Source organism: Solea senegalensis, unplaced genomic scaffold, assembly GCF_019176455.1.
Source record: "Solea senegalensis isolate Sse05_10M unplaced genomic scaffold, IFAPA_SoseM_1 scf7180000015769, whole genome shotgun sequence".
Taxonomy (NCBI): Eukaryota; Metazoa; Chordata; class Actinopteri; order Pleuronectiformes; family Soleidae; genus Solea; species Solea senegalensis.
Window position 1 is genome coordinate 19,570 of NW_025321446.1, and position 19,610 is coordinate 39,179.

General features: G+C 39.2%; 2 protein-coding genes across 3 annotated transcripts; both read left to right on the forward strand.

The window, feature by feature from the left end:
• Nucleotides 1-6,339: 6,339 nt before the first annotated feature.
• Nucleotides 6,340-7,383, forward strand: si:dkey-63b1.1 (B2 bradykinin receptor). Its single transcript, XM_044017713.1, has one exon. It carries the CDS (start codon nt 6,340-6,342, stop codon nt 7,381-7,383), a length of 1,044 nt encoding a protein of 347 aa, XP_043873648.1.
• Nucleotides 7,384-9,589: 2,206 nt separating this feature from the next.
• Nucleotides 9,590-19,082, forward strand: katna1 (katanin p60 (ATPase containing) subunit A 1). 2 transcript variants are annotated; one of them, XM_044017716.1, is made up of 11 exons: nt 9,590-9,670; nt 11,981-12,143; nt 12,228-12,367; nt 13,847-14,069; nt 14,203-14,318; nt 16,120-16,225; nt 16,297-16,455; nt 16,947-17,073; nt 17,280-17,414; nt 17,715-17,841; nt 18,708-19,082. In XM_044017716.1, exons 2-11 carry the CDS (start codon nt 11,982-11,984, stop codon nt 18,904-18,906), a joined length of 1,494 nt encoding a protein of 497 aa, XP_043873651.1. In that variant the 5' UTR covers nt 9,590-9,670; nt 11,981; the 3' UTR covers nt 18,907-19,082. The 2 variants fall into 2 exon arrangements, with proteins under 2 accessions (XP_043873651.1, XP_043873652.1); XM_044017717.1 differs by having other exon boundaries at nt 13,868-14,069.
• The last annotated feature ends 528 nt before the right edge of the window (nt 19,083-19,610 follow it).

Here is a 19,610-nt window from a genome sequence, read left to right on the forward strand (position 1 = left end):
TCTTCTTTTGGGTTTCCGGTGTCCTGCCAAAAAGTGATTGTCTAACAGAATCTCATTCATTCCGCGGGAGCGCGCACAGCCTGTTAAGATTGAATCCCGGAATTTATATATATGACGTGTACAGATGATTTTCCTTTGGTCATAACGTCCAAATATAAGTAATGACTGTTGTAATAATAGCAAAGGAACGTCTTTGATATGATTGTTAATGCACATTCTGCTACTCTAACTACTGTAGTTCAAATGATTTACAGATGTTTGTTTGTTTTAAATCATTATGGCACTCTTAACATGTGGTTTAGGGGGTTATATTTACCGAGTTTGTCGACTTTTCTGGAAATTACTTTATCCCATTCTATAAAATCTGGTCTGGTGTGTTGACTGGCAGGGTTTGAAACAGGTACAACATTACGGGGAGTCAAATGTTTAAATGGCACTAAATTCCATCTTCTCATATCTGATTTTTATTTTATTCCATCCAGCCAGCCATCTTCTGCTTTATCCTCCACATGAGGGTCACAGGGGGCGCTGGTATCAATCTCAGCTGACACAGGGCAAAAGGTGGGTACACCCTGGACAGTTCGTCAGTCCATCACAGGGACAAGCAACCATCCGCTCTCACACTCACACCTACGGTCAATTTAGAGGGTCCCATTTACCTAATCATCGTTTTATTCCTTCGCATTTATTTCATTGTATTTAAATCCATAAACTATGATCCATTCTTTTTTTTTCAAAAGAAAGAATTTTATCTTTTTTAAATAAAACCAGATGGAATCTAGTGTCATCTTTGAGGATTTTACCTGATCAAGAGAAAAAGTTTTCACATATAGCAACTTATGTTACCATTTACATGAATTCTGTGAAACTATAAATACAATGAATAAATTTCATTCTGTAAAACATATGCTGTAATAACTGACTTTCTGCAAGTTCCTAAGATTTTCAGGATTAACTGACCTCCGTGACCTTCACAAAGTAATGATAGACCGTTGGTTCTTGTTACTTGGTTCAGTGGTTTTTGCCATAATATGCATTGGAACAGTAGTTTGATTAGAGCTATTCACTGTAGACCTGTGTACCAACCTCACCTCTGTATAAGGTCTCAAACATTAAGAAGACAAAAGAAAATCTACAAATGAACTCCTGACAAATCACATCTGTTTACTGAGAATGACTCCAGGTGAATGTCTTTCATTCTTATGACGTCTTCAGTATTGGTTTTTAACAGTGGTTCTCACATTTTCTATACAAAGTACAAGCACTCTTGAAATAATACCGTTATGACTGACGTCAAAATACAGTGGTGTAAATAGGCTGAGCAAAGTCAGCTCTGGACTTTTCACAGGAGACATTTGCTCTCTCGTCATCCTCCTCTTCCTCACATGTACTTCAGACGCTAGTATGACTGAATAATGTAAAAAAAAAACACTGAATGAGAAGGTGTGTACAAACGTTTGACTGGAACACAAAACATTCCTTTATTTCTCATATTGATCAACATATCAGATTTAAAATTTAAAAAATATGACCCTGGCCAGCATGTCCACGTGGCCTTCATGAGGGTTATATTCGGCTGACAATACGGCCCCACCCACATAATTGGTCCACTTCAAGCGCATGCCCACTAATGGTGTATATTTCCACCGGCTCTACTCGCCTTGCCTCAGCACGGCACGGTTTAAGTAGTGTTTCCACTAGTACATGGTACCAGGTACTGTTTTTATAGTGCCAGCTCCGGCGTGGTTCCAACAGCTTGCTGAGTAGGTAACTATGCAATGACTGGCCAGAGTGAGTGCTGTCACAGTAAGAGACGTCCAGTCTCTCACTTTGAAAACCACTGAACAATCCTAAAAACGTGGGTTAATACCTGAGAAGTACCGTGGAAACGTCTAAAATCTCAATATTTAACAGCGGAGCGGCATCACACTGCTGCTGTGTTTCAGTCCAGTGACTGTGCTGAACAAATCTTTTTAATTAAGTTACACTGAAAACAACGGCTTTACAAGTCACTAGTCACTAGTCACTCCCAGGGACACGTTAAGAGGAGCCTGGGAAGACACACTTCTCTGCCTACTCAACCACAGCCACCACTCACTCACTTTTTGTCCACAATGATCTTCACAAAGGGGAGGGAAGCCTGTTACTTCACTTAAGAGTCTGTTTCTCTCTTAATCTCATTTGTCCAGGATTGAAGTGACTCCTCTGGGACTAGTTGCGTAACACTGGTCATTGGTAGGAAATGACCTTGGACATTAACTGTTGGTGAATCATGCTGCCATAATCACCCTTTCAATCTACACATGAGTCAGTGATGCTATAAAGACGTTAGTTTCCCTTACTTGTGACTGGATTATTTTAATGCAGACATGTAAACATCAATGAAAGCAGAAAATAAACTTGAATAAGAAACATGTGTTCAAATATAGATACACTTATTATTTAAATAGACTTCCTGAAAAGTTGATCTCCTCTCAATCGTCAGGCCTTCCCGTGTTAAGTACCTGCTTTACTGTTTAGTTTCAGTAAATGTTATTACAACCTGTCCCCATACATATCATTTCAGTGAGTGTGAGTAATGCTGACACTTCTTAATGGAATGGTTTTATCAGCCAAACCAAGCCCTTATAAGGTCTGTGACTGTTCTGGAAACGTCACAGTTGAAAATCTGATTATTTGCATATTTTCCAGTGTTGCCAGAAGCTGTGCTGCTAACAAGCACAAGTGAAAAGTTGGGAAAAAATGAATGACTAACAGGAGTAGATGCATCTGTAGAGGTTAACTAAATGCATTCTGGCTACAGTATATGGTCAGGCACTGCTGATACTCAGCTCTACAAACTACTGTGTACTACTTGTTCAGACACTCTAAAGTAACCACTGCCGCCATTAGTAACCTTTCTAGGTTCCTGCTACGAAGTGGCCATGAGTTTGAATGCAGGTCCTATAGTTGGGACCTGCATGGGCCCAACATGGAAATGGACATGCTGGCTGGGAAGCAATGGCTGCACATAATAAAGTATAGTGTGAGGGGTGATGTTTCCTCCAATCAAAGAACAAGAGACAAATGAGATGAGGCGGACTAATGAGGAAATGCAATAACTTCAGGATGTCTGCTAAATGTCTTACAAATGTGCTTCATCACATCTGTCTTCAGAGTGTCGTCACTGGAAGAGTCATGAGCGTGACGTCCGACACAGGAATCAAAAAAGACCTGAACCTGAAGACCTGAAGATCCTGAACACGTGTTCACCTTCAACATTTCTTTAGTCACAGCGCGGCTTAAAGCTGCCGATCGTGAGCCAAATCACAACCCGTTCAGCCGTATTTCACTTCAGTGACTGTGTCAGACTAATCTATTATTGTTTATTATATTAACTGATTCTAATGATTCAGTGCCCCTGCAGTTATGCTATGTTGAGGAGGTATTCTAGTAATACGACGTGTCTGACACCAAACCAAGTAGAGCCAAACTGAACTGTGTCATGGAAGAGGCCATTTGTCTTATTACGGTTACTTATTCATTTCTGCTGTGTCCTTCACTGTTTATAACTTTTTAAAGTGTTAACAGACAACAAACATACACATCCCATAAACATAGCTGATCAATTGGAAAGAGGGTAGACTACATGTTGTTCTTTTGCTTTATCTCTTTTTCTCTTTTGTCTCATCTTCACCTCTCAGTGCTGCATCTTTGCTTTTCTTTTCTTTTGCATGATGATTTTGTCATTTGACAGTTCATTTGTGCCATTTCCATCTCTGGAACCGTAACGGGGTGGAGTGGCTCAGTGGTTTAGACCGGTACCCTGTGTGCCAAAGACTTTGTGGTCAAAAGTTCATCTCCACTCTTTGCAGGTTGTACTCAATTCCCTTGTAAGTCGCTTTGGATAAAAGCGTCTGCTAAATGACATGTAATGCGATGTAATATAACCCGAATGGGCTTCCATATGAAGTAGTGTATCCAACTTATCTCCATCGTGCCATTAGACAGCTTTGTCTAATATTTCCAGAACAGCAAGAAATGTGAGTGGGAGTGGCTCGGGAAGTGGAGCGAGTCATCCTCAGAAGAACCAGTAGTCTGCATGATGATGTTTCAATTCATGTGTTAAAAAAGACAATCACTGAATGTAGGCGTGGCCACGCATTTGGTGTAGCGGTTAGCACTACTGCCTGTCACAGCAAGAAGACCCAGGTTCGAGTCCTGGGCAGAACAAGGGCCCATGTTCTCTGCCTAAATTGACCGTATGTGAGTGGATGGTTGTTTGTCTCTATGTGACTGTCCTGTCAGCTGACATTACATTACAGGTCATCCAAAGCGACTGATAAGAGAATTGAGTACAACCTGCCAGTGGTGGAGTTGAACTTGTGACCATGAAGTCTTTGGCACACAGGGCACCGGTCTTAACCACTGAGCCACAGCAACCCGACTCTCATGTGGAGGATGAAGTGGTAGGAAATGGATGGATGAATATAGGATTGCAGTATGAATTTGTGTGACTGACAGCTGTGACATCAGTGTGGTCATCATATATAACTTGAATCTGCACATGTTACATTAGATTACATTACATGTCATTTACCAGACGCTTTTATCCAAAGCGACTTACAATGGAATCAAGTACAATTAGCCAGGGGTGGAATCGAACTTGCGACCATGATGTCTTTGGTACACAAGGTAGGGTCTTAACCACTGAGCCACTCCACCCCCACATGTGCGTGGTGACTGGATTTATTATTTGAACCTGCTTTTATTAAGTACAGCTAATCCTGATGAGCACTGTTTGTGTGAGTGTGAGCCAGCTGTGACTCCTCACATTCCAGGAATTTGATCCAATATCTGTTTCTTTTCCTAACATTCATTTCAGCTTTGTTTGTACATTTGCAGATGATGCTTTCAACACAGAAGCCAAAAACACTAACACACTGTTTATAAGCAGGAAGAAAAGTGAAAGCCGTGATGGACAGTGAATACCATGCTGCTGAGCCAGGACTGGGGGGGTCGTGGGTGGAAATTGTGCGCGATGATGACGACACAGTGATGATCTCTCGGGTCTGCGCATATAAACCTCAGCAGCTACTCAGTGCTCACTTCAGCTGAGGCCCATTACCATGGTGATTATCTTCAGTGTCTGAACATTAGGAGAATCTGGATGGATGTGGCAGAGGGAACACAGTGAGGTGAGTGTTTCGCAAGCTTTTCCCAAAGCAGATAGAAAAGAATAATTTTTAATATTTAGTAATATTACCTTTCATTTATGTTTCTACAAGTGTATTATGTTGTAGTTTAGAATTAAACATCTCCTCAACTTTCAATACAGTGTAGTATAGAGCTTAGAACCCTTTGTGCTGTCTGATCCAGAGAAACTCTGTCCTTAGTATGAACAAAAAGTGTAAGGAGTCAACATTTAGGCAGAATTACATGACCCAATTTACATCACATGCTTAACTATGCACCAACTGTAAATATGTAAATAAAGATCAGCAATTGCATTTTAGCTGAGTCATGTTGTGGGCTGTTTATGTTAAATATAATGTATGCATTATACAGATAAGCTGAAAAAGGAATCGATAACATTCTTATTGTGTGCTGTATTTGGAATATTATAAAATATAATAATAAGTGGTTTACCATGCTGTATGACACTCCTTTGAAAGTATGACCCAAACACATTAACTGCTGCATATGTTGACAACATCATATGCCTAAAAAACTAGTTAAAAAGGAGGGGAATATGTTTTTAAAGGTTTGGGTTCATTCACTAAAGTGCAGTATGAAAGCAAACTAGGACCGGCTGAATGAGTCTAGTCTAGTGGAAACTCTTAGGTGTGAATATGTCTGGTCCTCCCTTCTCTTTCTCCAATGGGTCAGACGCTATCAAATATATATATATATATGTACAGTAACACACTTACTCTGCCTAAAAAAGGAGAGCTCATGATTTTTGAATTTGGGCTACTTTCTGCATTTTTTATTCTGTTTATTTTTTAATCATTGTACCTAATTGATTGAAAACACAAACGGTGAAGAAAAATGTAATAACCATTTTAATAAAATGAAAGGCCTGTATACTGAAAATATAATTTCATTGAAGTTGTGTTATACTGAAACAGAGTCGTGTGGATAATCAACACTGTGTGAAATAATTTGACAATGATTTGAATGTAACAAACATTTGTTTACATTTGAAATGGATACAGTCACTACAGTTTTTAATTACATGTTGTTCAGTTGGTGCATCTCATCTGTCCAATTCTGTGTTTTCCCTCTTTCTTTTCTTGTGAAGCACATTTTATAACTAACTTTTGACCTTTGACATTTTTGTTGCCATCACAGGTTCCAATGGTTGTGAATGCATCAGACTGGTTGGTGCCCACTGTGGGTCCAGACCTGGACCTGTGCAGTAACTACACTGCAGCCTGGCTGTGGCTGTCCTCCCTGCAGCCACTCTACCTGGGTTTGATCAGCGTTATTGGTGTGGTGGGGAATGGCCTGGTTCTCGGTGTGTTTTGTCTGCAGAAGAAGCCCTGCACTGTGGCCGACATCTACCTGGGGAACCTGGCAGCTGCTGACCTGGTCATGATGTCCTGCCTACCGTTCTGGGCTGTCACTATCTCCCAGGGGTTCCAGTGGGACTTTGGAGAGGTTCTCTGTAAGCTCATCAATGTGGCCATCTCTATGAACTACATCTGCAGTATTCTGTTCCTCACGCTGGTCAGTGTGGACCGCTACCTGGCTTTGGTAAAGCCCATGACCCCCAGTCGTCTGAGGAGAGCCTCCTGGGCCAAGCGTATCTGCTTGGGGATATGGATCCTGGGCTTGCTCTTCAGTCTGCCCGTCCTGATCTTCCGCACAGTGATGCACGTAGAGGATCCTGGTGTTGATGCCTGCATTCTGGACTACCCACACCCAGCGTGGAGGTTGCACCACAACATCACCAGCAATGTTCTCGGATTTATAGTACCTGTGATGGCAGTGACTTACTGCACTCATCACATCATGGCCACTCTGAATAACCCGGGAGCTAAAGGGTTACGTGGGTCAAGGGCAGAGAGAAAGGCCACATACTTGGTCCTGGCTGTTCTGGGAGTCTTTCTCTTCTGTTGGACACCACACCAAGTAATGCGGTTTCTTGACACTGTGGATTACTTCCAGTTGGTGCCTGGGTGCCTCTGGGGTCACGTCCTAGACATCGGCATTCAGTTGTCCACATATCTGGCGTACAGCAACAGTGCAGTGAACCCCTTCCTTTTCGTCATTGTGGGGAAGCATTTCAGGAGGAAGGCAAAGGATGTGTTCGGACAAATGCTGAACCCTTGGTCCAAAGACTTGAGTATGAGCACCATCTCAATGATCACGTTCAATGAAACGCAGCGGAAGTATTGAAAAGCTGCAAAAAATCCTAACTGTAAAAAACTGGCTGTAGTATTCACAATGACGTTGTGCAAGCACAGCTGCCAAGAGCTGCTACATGTCCTGTTTACAGACACATTGGAATACTGAGGGGCTGGGGATAGAATCCCGGACCTTCCCGGTGGGAGACAGCCTCCTCAACCTACTGATCCACAGCCGCCCCAGTGTCCTCATTTATAACAACATTTTGAAACAAGGCAATCAGAGATGGCAGACTTCACCCCATTCACACAACAAGCCTGTGTTGACCTGCGTTACAGACTCTGTGGTGCAATGGTGGAGCGTCTGACTCCAGATAACTCCAGAAGATTACGTGTTCAAATCCAAGTCATGATCAACATTCTTGGGCCTCTGTTGCTCATATTGCAAGCAAATGTGGAAACACAGACACAGAGCCACCAAAAACCATACTTCACTCCCACTCTGAGGTCAAGTAATAAAATTGTTCTGATGAAAGTTCTGGCATTAATTCAAGATCAACTGTGTCACATTTAAGATGGTTTATTGGCAGAAATGTATCTTGTATAAGTGTTACCTTACTTGTACTTGTGTGTGTGTATATATATATATATATACAGTATATACATATATATATACAAGTTAGGCTATGCAAACACAATTATACATACATACATATATACACAGTATATATATATATGTATATATATATATGTGTATATATATATATATATATATATATATATATATACATATATATATATATATATATAAATATAATTGTTGGGAAAGCGAGGGGTGAGTGAAGAAGTCCTCCAATAATTGCAATCTGCAATGTCACCTGTAGATGTCAGACTTTCTTACACAAAAGATCTTACAGCTAAATGGTCAAATTGTTTTAATAAATGTGCTTATTTACACATCCAACAGATTGAGCAAAATATTAGGATTAGGGATTCAAACCAGTGAGCTCCTTGCTCTGAGGCGCTACACCAGCCCTTGTCATTATTTTTAAATGACTTATTATCAGTGCATGAATTTAAAGATGTATGAAGTAATTGTTGTTAAATCACTGTTGCTGAGTGCTCAAGATGAACCTCTATCTTTAATGAGCTTATTCTCTGTGACTTAGTGCATTGATGATTGTTAAATATTCAAAATGTGTGCTACTAAATTAATAGGTATGAACTAAAGAAAGGTCATGTTCAACAGAAGTAGTACATTAAAGATCCAATTGTCTAACTGTGTTGTGTGTCATTCGTAAGCAACACACTCTCTCTTCTGTTCCAGAACATGTGACACCAAGTGACACCAATTTCAACCTCCCTAAAGACATATGTGACATTTTATGGAAAATATCAAAAAGTAAATGGAAAAACCAGAAACCATCATCATCATATCACCATCCATCCATCCACCTTCTACCGCTTTATCCTCCACAGGAGTGTCGTGGAGGGTGCTGTGCCAATCTCAGCTGGCATAGGGCCATTGTTCGCCAGTCCATCGCAGGGACACATGTAGAGACAAACCATTCAAACATTCACTCTCACACTCACACCTACGGTCAATCTAGAGTGTCCAATTTACCTAATCACATATTGCATGTTTTTGGACTGTGGGTGGATGCCGGAGAACCCGGAGAAAACCTATGCACACATGGGGAGAACATGCCAACGTTTTTGTCTCCAGACAATGTAGGGTGGGGTGGGGACATGTCATGACATGTCATGACATGTAATGTAACGTAACAATGTAACATTTGGAATCATAACTAAATCTGGTGAACTCTGTTTGCTTAGCTAACATTTTCATTCCCAAAAACAGAACTTTAAAAGCAATGCATCCAATTTGCCTAATTTACGAATCAATTGAATTTATATTGAAAGTCTTTGGAAATAATGGTAAAAAAACTATATGATTCCTTAAAGTATTTTTCTGCTGCAATGGCTCAACAAGCACCATACACATCGCACTTTTTCAATTAATATTATAGCTGCCTTTTGATTGAGGAAGTGCTTTTCCCTTATTTATTTCTTATATATATATATATATATATATATATATATATATATCTTTCTTTTCTTGCATTTTTTCTTGTGTATTTATTTCTTTTTTTACTCATATCTTAGCACTTCAAACGCACCTTGGTCTGTGTTCTTTATGTCTGTTATGTCTGTATGCCAATCGAAGTGTCAATAAAGTTGTTGTTTTTTTGTCGTCACGCGCGGCAGCGGAACTCGTCACAAGCGACAGAACCCGAGGACTAAAGTTCTGGACTGAAGTTCTGGAGTTCTGACTGTGTGTAAGTGTTGATGTGTTGAACCGTATACATACTGTTGTGTTCTGTCGGTGTTTTGAAACTTTAAAAAGCAGCAGCCGGTTTCAAGTTTCGTCGTCACGTTAACGCCGCACCGAGATGCTAACGACGAAGCGTAAAAAGCCAACGAAGTAAGCGTCGTTTCGTTGAAAACGTTCTCGGAACACATTGTGTGGACAGTGTTGTCTTGTCAGCATATACGTGCTGTCTGTAGATACAAATACAAAAGTAGTCAGTAGTACGGTTTGTTGAGACTCTGAAAGGAAGCACCGTGTTTTAGTGTGTCTGTCGTGTACATTGTACACACACAGCTAATGTAAGGATTGTACCAAAGTGTCCACAACTTTGTCCATAAAATATCAACATTCTGCTAAGTTTGTCTTTTCATTCATGATTGCAAGATGTCATTTGAACATTTAACAGCTATATTATATCTCTAATTCACTGTCGCCTAGTCTAAAACAACATTTCAGATATTACTACATTCTTCCTATCCATAATTGTCATTTCAGACGTTCTTCCGAGGACAAATGACGTCACTTTTGCCATTCATTTGTATGGGGTTTATCATTACGTGTATCAACAATGTTACGGATATCTGCCATTGAATTGTAGATATCTGTAATTCCAGTCCGAGATATCTACAGTTTGATTCTGACTAGTCCTAACTCCAGTTCAAGTTATCTTTAATTCACCTCAATTCAAGATTCCAGAGATATCTGAAATTAGAAATGTCTTTCATTCTGCCTAGTCAAAATGTAATTACAGATATCTTGAATTAGAGTTTTGACTAGTCAGAATCAAATTGTAGATATCTCAAACTGGAATTACAGATATCTACAATTCAATGGCAGAGAACCAGCACCTGTTAACCGTTAGCTTAATTAGTGCCATGTCGGCTTTTTAATGCTGCAATTCTTCCGAGATTTCTCTCACAGTTTTCAACAGAACGATGTTCTCTCTCTCCACTAATCCCCCGTGTGAGGGCTCTTTTCTGGTGTTTTCTTCGATTAGAGCCAAAGCCATGACTGCTTCTTTCTTCTTCCATTCATAGAAATAAGAAAGTAAACCCACCTCTTCTTTGATTATGGCGGGAGGGGGAAATTACGTATTTATGGGTATCTAAAATAGAGCATGACGTTGCTCAATAATTTGCACTGGTCATAATGACGTTTGAGATATCTTTAACTTTCATTCTGCCTAGTCAAAACTCAATTACAGATATCTGCAGTTGTCATTTAAGATGTGTGACGAGTTGCAGATATCTCTATCGAGTCACAATTACGTTACAGAAAGACGTTGTTGATATGTACAATGTTAATTCCGGACTTAAACTTAGTGTTTAAATGTTACAAGGGCTTGCCATAGTTTCTGACTTTTGGATTGTATTTTTCTTTTTTATCTTTCTTTTTCTGATATCCGATCCAGCGATTTTGACTCGTATCACACCGATACCAAGTATCGTATAGGCTCGTCCCTTATGAAAATAGAGGATGCACACACTTTTTCTCTCAGTACCTTTAACTGCTAATAGTATGTGCTTTTAATAATGTCAGAAAAAAACATGGAAATAATGATGTTCTCAAATGTCTGATTCAGTTTCAATGTTTTTCAATGTTCAAGGAGCAAAGAAAACTGAAAATAGTCACGTTTTGGAGCTGAAAAATCTGAGAAGTTGTTTTTAACGGTTGAAAAAAAATCACATCTGAATCGATTCTGAAATAGTTGGCAATTAATTTAGTAAATGTTTAATCAAATAATCGCTGCAGCCCTAGTGCAATATGACCATAAAGTGTCCAGAAAGAAGTCAAACCTGTAGTTGACAGTGTAATCTGTGTCTACAGACATCAGCAGCCCTTTGTAAAGTGTCAACTGTCTCTCATCTAAAGAGGTTTTTTCATTGTGGTTGTGGATTTTGCCTCGTACAGATTTCACATGACAAAGACAACTGAAGTGTAAATGAACAATCTTTAAACGTTAAACAATATTTCTTTCCTTTTATTACAAGAAACAAGCCGAGAGGAATCTGGTCATAGTTATAATGAGCTGAGAGCTAAGCTGACGTGGAGCAACGATGGACATCAACATCATGCTGCTGTCACACGCTAATGTGAAATATATCACATTTTCATTGTTAATGACTCTGCTGCAGTCTTATCAAATGCTCTATAAATGAGTAGTGCGAGAACTGTGTAATGGAAAAGGGCTAAATCCTTTCATGTCCCTCATAGAGTTGCGGTTGGACGTTTTTCAGTCCCTCAGCAGGCTGACATGTGGTCTCTGTTTCCACGACAGCATGAGTCTACGAGAAATCACTGAAAATGTGGAGCTGGCCCGTGAGTATGCCCTGCTGGGAAACTACAACTCGGCCAGTGTCCTCTACCATGGATTGTTAGAGCAAATAAAGAAGTATATGTACACTGTGCGGGACAGCAGCGTTCAGCAGAGATGGCAGCAGGTAACTGGAGCGTTCACAACGTCACAACATGTCGACGAGAAAAAGCTGGATTTTCTGATGTGTGTTTTTTTATTTTATTTACAGGTGTGGCAAGAAATCAGTGAGGAGAATCAACAGGTTCAGGATATAATGTCCACTCTGGAGAAGTTTCAGCTGGACGCGACGCCTGCCAAGCCCAGTACTAACGACGACTGTGACATCAGGCCTGTACATGTGGAACAGAGGTATCACAACTGTCAGTTATTTACAACTTTAATATGAAGCTCCTTTTGTTGACTGTTGCTCGTGAGCACTGTGGCACCGTAGACAGAGTTCACCGGCGTTTCCGTCAGACTGCTTTGGTGCATATTTGCACTGAAAACACCTGAAAGTATGCTTGTGTTAGAGTGACGTGAAGACGTGGCCACATATCAACGGCTATTAGTTCTCTTTGCTTAGAACAAGTTTTCACCGTCTTCGTTCACCACTTTTGAAACAAATGACAACAGAAGACGTAGAAAATAAATCTCTTCTCAAGTCGAAGCAGGGTGTCTCCTCGTTGGACACTGTTCCCTGGAGCTGTTTTTGAGACATGAAGGACGTGACGTTCAGAACGTGTTCACAACAGCAGGGAAATCTGCAAGGGTTCAAAGTCAGTGAGTGGGTGGAGCCTGGTTTGAGCAGGCAGAAGGCAGAGCACTCACACATTCATGTCCCACAGTTTTCCTCTGTGCTCTCATGTTATTATTTATATAGCACACTAGCAACTATTTTAATGTTTTTTACCAAGAAAGTCATTATGAAGTTAATAGAGTTATGAAAACAATTGTTGGATGGAGCCAATGGCGTTTCAGTTCGTTTCCATTGAGCTATTGAGTTTTGTATTATAAAAGGTACATGCTCATTGGATTATAACCCTCTGAATCTAGATTGAATATCAAAGTCTTGAGAGAATTCACATCATCAGAGAAACAAATGCAATAATAAAAACACGCCAGTCCTCTGTGGAACCAGATCAACTCGATCCTAAGTGCTGTGTGAAGCCTGTGTAAGTGGTTTGTGAACACTGTTCCTGATAAAGTCATATGATGGAGATTAGCAAACGTCACACTGCCTCTTTGTTTGTGCAGCTCTTCCTACACTTAATGGCACGTTGGAAAACTTGTTAAAAGGCTGTTTTTTATTATTATTATTGTCAATATCTTGATTTATTGATTTGTTTTTACATTCATAAAATGCCCCAAATGATCATTTTCTCAAACCTGATAATGACATCTTCATTTGTTTCATCGACAAACCAAAGATATTCAGTTTGCTGTCATAGACGACCAAAGAAACCCGGAAATATTAATAAATAATGAGCTTGTCTTTTGGCTGTTTTGGCTGCGAAGCGAAGAGTGTCCATCACTCTAACTTTATTTGTATAGCACAAAGTGCTTTACGTGATGAAATCGACCTCATCATCACTGAGGAAAACATGAGCCATGTCCATGAGCTCCACTAACAGTGTTGAGGTAAACTGGCGTAAGTCCACTTTCATCTGTGTATTCAAAGCAGATTAAAAAGCAGAGAAAAATGACCATGGTCATGCAACCTGTGAGGAAGAAGTAACTCATCATCTATTTGATAATATAGAAATGAACAAACTTGTCCAGTGAGTCCAGTGTCGTGATAATTGTCATATATTGTAACATGACATGATCACATTTTCTGGTCCTCTTCAGACATTCTCCTTGTCCTGTCAGACGTTCGGCGAACCCTTGTAAAGACAACAAACCTCCCATCAACTACCTGAGTGTGGCTATGAGGGCCCAGCAGAGGCACTTGCCTCGTGGAGCCAATGGAGACAAAAGAAAACCACCCAAAGGCAAAGAAAAGAAGGAGGCGAAGGAGGCAAAGGAGGCGAAGGAAGCGAAGGAGGCCTCGGGCAAAACAAAGGAGGACAAGGTGAGCAACATTTGATTGGTCGTAGTTTGAATGAACACAAACTAGTATATTTCCAAACACTGTTGAGTAAACTGTGTCCACACTTGCAGCCTGTCAGTCCAGTTCTGTGGGTTTCATGTCGTGTGTTTTCCAGAGCAAAGCAGAGGTCCAGGAGAAGGAAGTGAAAAAATTTGACGGGACAGGATATGACAAAGACTTGGTGGAAGCTCTGGAGAGAGACATTATATCTCAGAATCCAAATATTAAATGGTATGTTTTTACTCTTTTTTATAAACCATGCTAAATATTAATACATAATATAAAACAATATTTGGTGCTTGTCCTGCAGTTGACTATTTTAAAATTCTCGATTCTCTAATGTATTTTTCTGTGGCCAATACTGAGCTTTAGAAATCAGCGGTTTACTTTTCCTCATCTGATAAAACTCTAATAATAATAATGATAATAAACACACACAGTTGCTTAATCTAAATAAGTATATATTGAAGAACTCTATTATGAATAAAACTCTAATAATAATAATAATAATAATAATTATAATAAACACACACAGTTGCTTAATCTAAATAATTATATATTGAAGAACTCTATTATGAATACAACTCTAATAATAATAATAATGATAATAATAATAATAATGATAATAAACACACACAGTTGCTTAATCTAAATAAGTATATATTGAAGAACCCCATTATGAATACAACTCTAATAATAATAATAATGATAATAAACACACACAGTTGTTAATCTAAATAAGTATATATTGAAGAACTCTATTATGAATAAAACTTAATAATAATAATAATAATAATAATGATAATAAACACACATAAAGTTGCTTAATCTAAATAATTATATATTGAAGAACTCTATTATGAATACAACTCTAATAATAATAATAATGATAATAAACACACACAGTTGCTTAATCTAAATAATTATATATTGAAGAACTCTATTATGAATACAACTCTAATAATAATAATAATAATAATGATAATAAAACAATACACAGTTGCTTAATCTAAATAAGTATATATTGAAGAACTCTATTATGAATAAACTCTAATAATAATAATAATAATAATGATAATAAACACACACAGTTGCTTAATCTAAATAAGTATATATATTGAAGAACTCTATTATGAATACAACTCTAATAATAATAATAATATCATACACACAGTTGCTTAATCTAAATAATTATATATTGAAGAACTCTATTATGAATAAAACTCTAATAATAATAATAATAATGATAATAAACACACACAGTTGCTTAATCTAAATAAGTATATATTGAAGAACTCTATTATGAATAAAACTCTAATAATAATAATAATAATAATAATAAATCATACACACAGTTGCTTAATCTAAATAATTATATATTGAAGAACTCTATTATGAATACAACTCTAATAATAATAATAATAATAATGATAATAAACACACACAGTTGCTTAATCTAAATAAGTATATATTGAAGAACTCTATTATGAATACAACTCTAATAATAATAATAATAATAATGATAATAAACACACACAGTTGCTTAATCTAAATAATTATATATTGAAGAACTCTGTCATCCATCCACGCGTATTTGAGATCGGGTCTCGGAGGTCTTAGACTTCCCTTTCCCTGGCCACATGGTCCAGCTCTGATTGGGGGGATCCCCAGGCAGACTCTCAGGGCAATGACGAGATATAATCTCCCCACTTAGTCCTTGGTCTCGCCCGAGTGCCAGGAACACCTCCCGAGGAAGCCGCCCCGGTGGCATCCTTACCAGGTGCCTGACCCACCTCAACTGACTCCTTTCAGCTCTACTGCGAGCCCCTCCCACATGCCTGAGCTTCTCACCCTCTCTGTAAGGGGGAGGGCAGCCACCACTCTGAGATATTTAGATATTTGTGTTTTAACTACATTTGTAAGTGTTGAGTTTTATCTGGGCCTTTGGGATTTGCCCGGTCTGGTAGATTTATGAATAAATGAATTGATATCACTAGTATCACCTTTAGCTCTGTCCAATCTGTTTCCATAGGGACGACATCGCAGACCTGGAAGATGCCAAGAAACTCCTGAAAGAGGCCGTGGTGTTGCCGATGTGGATGCCGGCCTTTTTCAAAGGCATACGGAGGCCGTGGAAGGTAGCGATTGAAGAGACTTTGATTTCTTTGGTCAAGTGTTGACATGTAATCACACGGACTTCCTCATGTAGGGTGTGCTCATGGTGGGACCTCCTGGCACCGGGAAGACACTTCTGGCCAAAGCCGTCGCTACTGAATGCAGAACCACGTTCTTCAACGTTTCCTCGTCTACGCTCACGTCCAAGTACAGAGGAGAGTCCGAAAAGCTCGTTCGTCTGCTTTTTGAAATGGTGAGATCACGCGTGGTGTTGACTTGATTGTGCTCTTCACTTCATTACAAACGAGCTTGAACTCGGCAGTAAAAGCACTTTATTATGCACCAAATGTATCCTCCAAAACTCCAGAATACTATTATTGTTGAAGACGATGTAGAAACTCTGCATCACGCGGACTAGAGCTTGAAACCTTTTGTTTCTCCTGGTACGTCTCGCTGTTCGCGCGCGTCACTGTGCGTGTTTTTCAAGATACATTCTCACAACACGAGAAGAAAAGAAGAAAAGAAGAAAAGAACCCCTCCTTTGTTTTCAACATGTGCTTGTTTCCTTTCGCCCCTTTGTTTACATTTGATTATCCATCGAGGGCCATGTTTGTACGGTGCCTCAGAAAGGACAAACTTAAACACTGGCTTTTCTGTTGCTTGCAGGACAGCGTGAGTGAGGTGTATTCACTTCCTTCACATTTCTCTAGTGGAATCAGAAACGTTGTGTTTTTGTTCACTCAGGCACGTTTTTATGCTCCAACTACAATCTTCATCGATGAGATCGACTCCATGTGCAGCCGCAGAGGAACCTCAGAGGAACATGAGGCCAGCAGGAGAGTCAAGGCAGAGCTGCTGGTGCAGATGGATGGTATGATGACAGTGATGCTCGTGATCAGAGGTCAAGGGCAGATTCCGGTGTGGACTCTGGTTGAGGAATTCTAAGCATTTATATTATCATGATGGAAATGTGATGCTGTAAATCCGTTGTTGTTGTTGTTGTTGTTGTTATTGTTGTTGTTTTGATGCAAGTATTCCTTCTCAGAGGCTTTTTACCCTGTTGTCGCTGATGCTTAGGTGTTGGTGGAGCGTCAGAAAACGACAACCCCTCAAAGATGGTGATGGTCCTGGCTGCAACCAACTTCCCCTGGGACATTGACGAAGCTCTGAGGAGACGACTGGAGAAGAGGATCTACATCCCTCTGCCTTCAAGTACAGTCACTCCTTCACTTGAGTTATTGTGTCACAGAGAGTTATTCACTCTGAGTCAAGTTCAAAACATTTTGTTTTTAAATGTTCTCACTAAATGATGTTATGTATTGACCTTTTAAAACAGTGATCACATTACAGTTGCTAATAAAGGACAGAAGAACATTCACAAGTTCAAAGAATGTCAGTAGCTGAGCTGTCAACACGCTGTGAGGTCATAGATTCAGCACGTGTCGGCTCAAACGTGAATAGTGAACTCCTCCGCGCAGAGATCAGCTCGTGTTGCCTCCTTTTCTGTTGCAGCCAACGGCCGAGTGGAACTGCTGAGGATCAACCTGAAGGAACTGGAGCTGGCCAGTGATGTGGACTTGGATAAAATCGCAGAGCAGATGGAGGGTTACTCAGGAGCTGATATCACCAATGTGTGCAGGTGAGGCTGTTCTTCCTGTTCCAGAAAGACATTGGGCCTCAGTCATCGTCGATGATTTTATGAGTGATTGTTTAGTGCATAAAATATCAGAACGTTGATCAGATGTTTTCAAATGACTGGTTTTGTCCACAAACCAAACCGATTCAGTTTGAATGATTGATGAATCTCTTTGTTGTTTGAAGCAAAGAAACCAGAAGCTGAACAATAATGGTATAAAAATAGCTGATGATTCATTTAGTAATTGATTAATAATTGTTTCAGCGCTAATATGCACAAATCTGTGCATATAAATGTCCTCACAACATGGCCCATTATATATAATCTAATGTACACCATTTAAAAGTTGTTTTAAAGTATTCATGTGTTACATAAACCTGATCATTTATGGTCATTGAAGCATTGGTCTTCTGTATATTAGCTGAGTTAGTTTAATGGAATATATATATATATATATATATATATATATATATATATATATATATATATATATATATATATATATATATATATATATACATATATATATATATATATATATATATATATATGTATATGTATATATATTCCATTAAACTAACTATATATATAATATTATATATATATACATATGTATATATATATATACATATATATATATGAACATAAATGATATCTTTATGTATCATATTCATGAATATGAATGATGTCCGTCACCAACCACTGTTGTTTTGTTTCTGAAATGATTAGTAATGACTTGAAGATAGAAATGCATAGATGTGTGTGTGTGTGTGTGTGTGTGTGTGTGTGTGTGTGTGTGTGTGTGTGTGTGTGTGTGTGTGTGTGTGTGTGTGTGTGTGTGTGTGTGTGTGTGTGTGTGTGTTCTGCAGGGATGCGTCTCTGATGGCCATGAGGCGACGCATCGAGGGCCTCACACAGGAGGAGATCCGCAACATTTCCCGGGATGAAATGCACATGCCCACCACCATGGAGGACTTTGAGTCAAGTCTGAGAAAAGTGTCCAAGTCTGTGTCTGCGGCCGACCTGGAGAAGTATGAGAAATGGATCGAAGAGTTTGGATCGTGCTGAAAGACAAAACCGAGCACTGGACGACCCGACGGAGACATCGTCTATCGTTCCTCTTTAGTCTTTTTAATGTAACACTTAACAGTGTGTGTATGTAGATATATATATATATATATATATTTCATGATCACAACACTAACCTGACATTTCTATGAATAAAGCAACCATATTTATGCATATTTAAAACTGGATGTGTCTTTATTAGTGACCCGTGCTGAGGAGAGGCTGAAAGGTTTACTGTGGGATGTTTTACTGGTCACTCACTCACTCATGAACACATTAGGGTAACAACATTTGAATGTGTTTATTTTAAACATCAATAATAACAATAATAATGTGTGTGTGTGTATATTTATAGGAAATGTAGAAGTATGTTCGAAAAGCAACATGCTCATCTGGCCCCACCCCTTATGTACGTTCATATTTCAATACACTGTCCTTTAAATGAGTCTGTCTTTCCCCCCGAGCGTCCGTCCACGACAAATCCTCAATGTCCCTGTTAAAAAAACTCGATTGGATGCATGATTGAAGAAATGAAAACCTTTGATGTGTTGAAACAAAGTCATTCACGTGAACGCTCCCCAATGAATGAAATGGATGATTTGTCTGATGGTGGAACAAGCTTGTGACGTCACACTGTCTTCAAGAAACTCTGGACAACACTAAAATGTGACACCACTGACTGACTGACTGACTGTCTCCACTCC

Coding starts and splice junctions, on each gene's coding strand:
- si:dkey-63b1.1 (XM_044017713.1), top strand. CDS start 6,340: ATGGTTGTGAATGCATCAGACTGGTTGGTGCCCACTGTGGGTCCAGAC.
- katna1 (XM_044017716.1), top strand. CDS start 11,982: ATGAGTCTACGAGAAATCACTGAAAATGTGGAGCTGGCCCGTGAGTAT. Junction 14,070..14,202: donor GCAAAACAAAGGAGGACAAG/GTGAGCAACATT, acceptor TGTGTTTTCCAG/AGCAAAGCAGAGGTCCAGGA. Junction 16,456..16,946: donor TTCGTCTGCTTTTTGAAATG/GTGAGATCACGC, acceptor TTGTTCACTCAG/GCACGTTTTTATGCTCCAAC.